This window comes from Melospiza georgiana, chromosome 10 (genome assembly GCF_028018845.1).
Source record: "Melospiza georgiana isolate bMelGeo1 chromosome 10, bMelGeo1.pri, whole genome shotgun sequence".
NCBI lineage: Eukaryota > Metazoa > Chordata > Aves > Passeriformes > Passerellidae > Melospiza > Melospiza georgiana.
Window position 1 is genome coordinate 12612377 of NC_080439.1, and position 5962 is coordinate 12618338.

Sequence of the window (5962 nt, forward strand, 5' to 3'; positions counted from 1 at the left end):
GAGAACAAAAATTTCTCTGCTTTATTTAGGAAAGCTTTCCCCTCTGCTTTCTTTGCCTATCGATTCAAGGTCTGTGCTGCCCTCAGAGCAGACCAGGTGCAATCCCTTCCTACCTTCCCTCCAGCTGAATGTGCATGCTCCTGCTCTTTCACATGGCACAGACAGATGCAGATGGCACCAGTAGCTTAGGATACACAGCCTCTTAAAACTGCAGGATCTGGCATGAAATTATCAAGATGAGTAACCAATGGCTTTGATTTTTACGTCTTCTCTTTGAGACTGCTCTTGTAGTAATGCAATCAATGTTTTGAAATGAGCTCCCTGTTGTGGTCACTGGGGACACTGGGTTTCAGTGACCAAAGGGATGAGCAGGTGATGAGAAAATGCTTGCTTAGACTCTGTCAAGGAAATTACTGGCCTCCCAGATGGACAAGTTTGTGTTTTATTTATAGAGGAGTTTTGCCACAAACGAGGATCTTCAGATCCTTCAGGTGGCAGGGAAGTGTTGCTGTTTCTTCCTGTAACAAATTGAAATGTAAAGCAAATTTGTGGCTGCATCCAGCAGGTGGCAAGCACAGCGTGCAGAATTATGGCTGGACAGAGATGCTTCTGCCAAGGGAAGCTCCTGATGCTGCTCAGCATGTGCATGTGTGTCCATGAACAAAATACAGATAAATGGCAATCTCTGCCAGCCTTTTGTCAGCTTAGAGAGGGCTGGGGCACCAGTCCTCTTCTGGGTGCTATTGATAATGCATGAGGTTATTGCCAATTTAAGAAAATGGCTGTCTCACATGTGAGCATATGAGATAAACACAAAGTATTCAGTATAACAATTTAAATGTCTTTAAATGCCATAGTTAAATGATGTTCAGGCTTCAAATGTCAAGATGCTGGCTTGCAATTAAATTAACGTAAAGTTTTAATGAAGGTGAGTTTTTTTATCAAACAGCTTTAGAAGTTGTGACTCATCAGAGTGCCTTGCAATGTATTAGTAGATGCATTGTTCCCATTTTTGCAGCTGGATGAACAAAGGCAAAACTGAAAAAAAGTCCCTTAGTATAGGTGAATGAAAGAGTAGGAAGATTTCTAGACCTGGCTGTAGTCCCATTTTTTCCTTAAAAAGTATTAAACTACAGGAATAACTGTTTTGTTGTGTTTTGATTTTGATAATCAGAAAATATGGATTATCCAACCACTCGCTACTTGAGACAAAGCCACATTATATGTACGATTTTGAAGATAATAAATACCACAAATCCTCAAGGGGCATGTAATTTTCTAGATGATATATGTAAAGTTTTGGATTTTTTAAAGTTCTGTAATCTCAAAAAGTACTTATGAACTCCTTTATCTTTGAAGACAATAAATGGGTGTGAATCAAGCATAAATATTATCTGAAGTTCATTATTTGAGGTAAAAAGGACACATATGAGGATATCATTGGTGGAAACTTCCCACAGTGCTTGTCTCCTTTCCTCTTGATTTGTATGGAGAATTTGAGCCAGACTTTAGTTCTGATTTATGCTAGTATAAATCTGAATTTGTTCCATATAAATAAATAATGTTCTACAGGGAGAAAATACTCTGGGCATAATTTTAAATAAATGGAGAGAAATTCCATAAAAACCAAGAGTAAAGTTTGATCTCGGATGTTTTGCGATGGGACTAAAAGTATTATTAGATAAACTGATGCATAAGCATTGTCATATTTTTGCTTATCAGTATGTGAGTTTACTAAATGTGCAGGAATTTGAAATTTTTAAATTTTAGTCATACAGAGTATGGAGTCAACTCCCTCTGTATATAAAGTTCTTCAAAGTCAGGGTGGCTTATTATGAAGAAAGGCTGAGTGAACCCCAATTCTGTGCACATACACAGTTATTTTGTTAACTACTACAAAAATACCCACTGACATATAAATGTACATTTCTGAAGCAATGTTTGAAATGTATGAGTAGGAATATAAATCTAAAAATATATTTATTCTATATTTAATAAATAAATCTGCATTTTATTGCATATATTATTATGAAAAAATTGCCATTAAAAAAATAGTAGCATAAATCAGAATAAGACCAATTTCAAGAACCTTAAATTTCCATTTGAGTTTAAAATTGGGCCTCTATATATAGCATATATTTGAAAATATATTATAAATATGATTATAGGACATTTATGTAATTAAAAATAAACCAACAAAACAAAAAAAAAGCTCCACTTCTTCAACAGAATAGCTCACATATATGCAAGTCAGGTTCTTTGCATTTAATGTTATTTATACAAGTGCTTCCTTTTGAAACACCTGTGAACTTAAGTTAGGAGTTTTCCCTCCCCTTCTTTCGTAGTTCCAAGCAAATGGTGGGATGTGGCAGGAACTGTGACACACCTGTCCAACACTTAGGCTGCTTTCAGTGAAGTGAAATGATAACGAAGCAGTCCTCTTTACAATGAAAGCCGTAAGGCCGCTGCTGACTCTTTCCAGTATGATTTCTCTGAGGTGATCCAGTGTCGCTGTAATGAGCTGTGATGTTCAGGACCGCAGATGAATCTCGTTGTTCTTGGTGCTTCTCACACAAGGCTGTTCCAAAGGAGAACTTTGTGCAATGCCTCAATCGGTGTCGAAAGGCCCAGCAGTCTTTTTGGTGTGCAAGCGGATATTTTCTGGTGGCCGATAGGAGAGGGAGCTCATTTTGGTTGTGAGGCTTGGATGTGTGCTGACATTTGGTGGGATGTATTTAATTAGCTGAAGGAAGTATTTTTTAAAGTTTTTTCCAAAAAACACATAAAAAAAGGGATTCAGACAGTTGTTAAAGTAAGCGATACAAATGGTGAAGGGCATAGCTGTATCCACTATATCAGTGATTTTGCAATCTGTTATTACATGTAATTGAATCAACACATCCAGAAAAGTGAAGACTTGATGAGGAATCCAGGAAAAGAAAAAGAAAAACACAATTGCTACAATCATCTTGAAGATATCATCATTTCTAGTCTTATTTTTTTGAATTTGATATGCCTTCTTCAGCGTCTTCCAAATTAAGGTGTAGCTCGTTAAGATGATCAGAAAAGGAACTAAAAAGCCCAGCAGATTTTTGGATAGGCCCAGCCCGACGCGGAGTGTGGTGTTGTTGCTCTCGTAGCGGAAGCCGCAGACCGTCATGTTGAGGTTCTCGGCGAAGAAGATGTTGCGGTGGATGATGACGGGCAGGCTGGCCACGCCGGCCAGCAGCCAGATGGCCACGCAGGTGCCGCGGGCCACGGACACCGTGCGGCGGATGCGCGACTGCACCGGGTGCACGATGGCCAGGTAGCGGTCGATGCTCAGGCACGTCAGCAGGAACACGCTGGCGTACAGGTTGAAGCTGATCCCCGCCGAGGCCAGCTTGCACAAACAGTTGCCAAAAGGCCACTGGTACTCCATGGCCGTGTAGGCTGCCCAGAGGGGCAGAGTTATCAGAAAGCACAAGTCAGCCAGGGCCAGGTTGAGCAGAAAGATGCTGGCTACGGTTTTTAATTTCATGTAGCAGTAAATGACAATGACGACCAGGCTGTTCCCGAATATGCCTATGATAAAGATGATGCTGTAAACAGTTGGAACCATAATGTAGATGTAGCTGTGCCGTCCTGAAACAGGGCAGTCCACGTGGATTCTTTTAACAGTTTCTTCAGTAGAGTAATTTGGAATCATCTTGAACGCCTCAGCTGTAACCTAGCTTCAGGGAGAAAAGATGAAGCTCACACCTAGGAGGGGAAAAGAGGAAGAAAACAGTATTTGTGACAGGAATTTAATTTTTACCAATTCTCAACTAAATGTCAAGTTTTTTTCAAGTCTAACACAATGTATCAATGTTTTTGAATTTGAAAATAAGCCATCTTCAAGTGTTTTAACAACCAATTTCTATTTTAATACAGACTTTGCAGAGTAAAACAGAGGTAAGAATGTTAGGAGTAGGCTGAACATTTTTAGATTACTTTTAACATAAACCTCTTCCATATTAAAATAATACTGACTAGTGAGCATATGTCAAAAATCATAAGAGAGACTGAAAATAGCAGATAACTATAAATTCAGCAGAGTATTTAGATTATTTTCTTTCCATAAATAGGTGACACATTTAATGAGGTAAGTTATTCAGATATCTCAGAAACTAAACTTAAGCACTCTGAATACTAATTAAGTATGTAAATACAAACTGCAATGAATTAAGAAAATAAGCAACTTTAGATTAGGTACTCATTTGTATCTCTGAGATTAATCACTAGAAATTTATTTATACATTGAACTTAATTCTTTGAGAAAAATTTTACATCATGGAGAAAGATCAAAACACAGTCTAGTATTCTGCAACATCAAGGTCTGGCAACATTTGCCCTGTCCCAGCTACAGGCTGGTGCAGCATGGTCACTTAGTCTTTGCTCCCTTATATACCCACTAAAATTACAGCCCAGTAGGAATCTGGAGTGAAGTTTCTGCTCAGGAGATTACCTGTGCAAGTTGACTGGCAATAATATGGGTCAGGCCCTGGGCAAGACCTTTCCCAGAGACAAGAGTCACCAGTCCCTGGTACCATTTGGTACAATTTAGCTCTGTGTGAACTGAGTGACAGATTCAGTCTTTAAGGCAAATACAGCTGTAGTGAATATTCCCTTTTGGTGGGCTTGATTCTGGGCAATGGTAGATGCCAAGGCAATTTTCCCACGCTCTCCTCACACACCCCTTCAGTGTACTGCATTGTGTTGTTTTGATTCTAATTTCCCTTTTCTACCCACATGGTGACCTGTACTGTTTCATGTCTGTAGCAGCTTTAGCTGATACTAATTAATAGCATATGTTCTTTCGAGAAAGAGTAACAGTAATTCTATTACATTTTTAGAAATGTGTTAAAATAAAAAATAATTCACTTGGGAGTGATTGTCTGGCACTCTGAGAATTGCCTGAGCATATTCTGGAGTGCTTGGGAAATAAAAAAAGACAGAACAATTCCCATGAAGAATCAGGAATTTTGTCAAGAAATAGTATTATACTCAATCTTCCTTTGTGAGACTGTATAATCCTTCTAGAGGTAAAAGGTTTCGATGTAACACTGACATCAGTGAAATTGTGCAAATGATGTGTCTGGTGTGCTACCACTTTTAAATTATACTAAGGAATTACAATCAATAATTAAAATTAATCTATCAATATTTTCAGTAAATGACAAGGAATCAGAAATATGTAATGTGGTTGCTTTTGGGTAAACACATATGGATTGCCATCTGGGTATCTGAAAACTGTCTGAATGAACTGAACTGTGAGAATGAACCTCATAGGAGCTGTACGAATGAAGCACACTAAGGAAGGCACTGCTAATCCCAAATGGAATTTTAAATTTCCTGGAAATTCTAAACTTTCAGAGCTAGCCTCAGGTGGATCTGCTTCCTTGAGCACAACTGTAACTTCAAAGCATTAGGGGAACTTCAAAGCTGGAGAAGGTAATTGTTTTTGGAAGACATGAGTAGTGTGAGGGCCACTGCAGCAGTGAGTTCCTCACAGGCAGTGATTTCATTCCCATACCACCTTCAGTTTCTCCTGTTATTCTCACTTGCCCCAGTTGATCTGCTTGTCCCAGGATCAGGGTTGCACACATGCAAAGCAGATGCTGGCCAGTTAAATGTGTACATTAGGTTGTGCACATTGATAATTCCATGTAAAGCATCTCAAATGACCTGTGTTAACATAATGATAATTGGATCACTTTAAGGCTGACACACAAGGTGCTTTTTCTAACAGGATTGAATTGTGACTGTGAATGGTGTGGTGGGCATCAACTTCCAACAAATTATCTGGTGAGCAGTAAGTACCTGTTCTGAGGTACTGTCCTGTTTGACCTTTTATCTTTTTTAATTACAATGATTACATAAGTCACTGGTGATGAAATTCTTCAGACTGCTCAACCAACTACAATTTACCATTCCATTTATT

The 5962-nt window shown here is 38.7% G+C and overlaps 1 protein-coding gene across 1 annotated transcript; it reads right to left on the reverse strand.

The window, feature by feature from the left end:
• Positions 1–2608: 2608 nt before the first annotated feature.
• On the reverse strand, positions 2609–3688 carry AGTR1 (angiotensin II receptor type 1). Its single transcript, XM_058031437.1, has one exon. It carries the CDS (start codon positions 3686–3688, stop codon positions 2609–2611), a length of 1080 nt encoding a protein of 359 aa, XP_057887420.1.
• Between the last annotated feature and the right edge of the window lie 2274 nt (positions 3689–5962).

Coding starts and splice junctions, on each gene's coding strand:
- AGTR1 (XM_058031437.1), bottom strand. CDS start 3,688: ATGATTCCAAATTACTCTACTGAAGAAACTGTTAAAAGAATCCACGTG.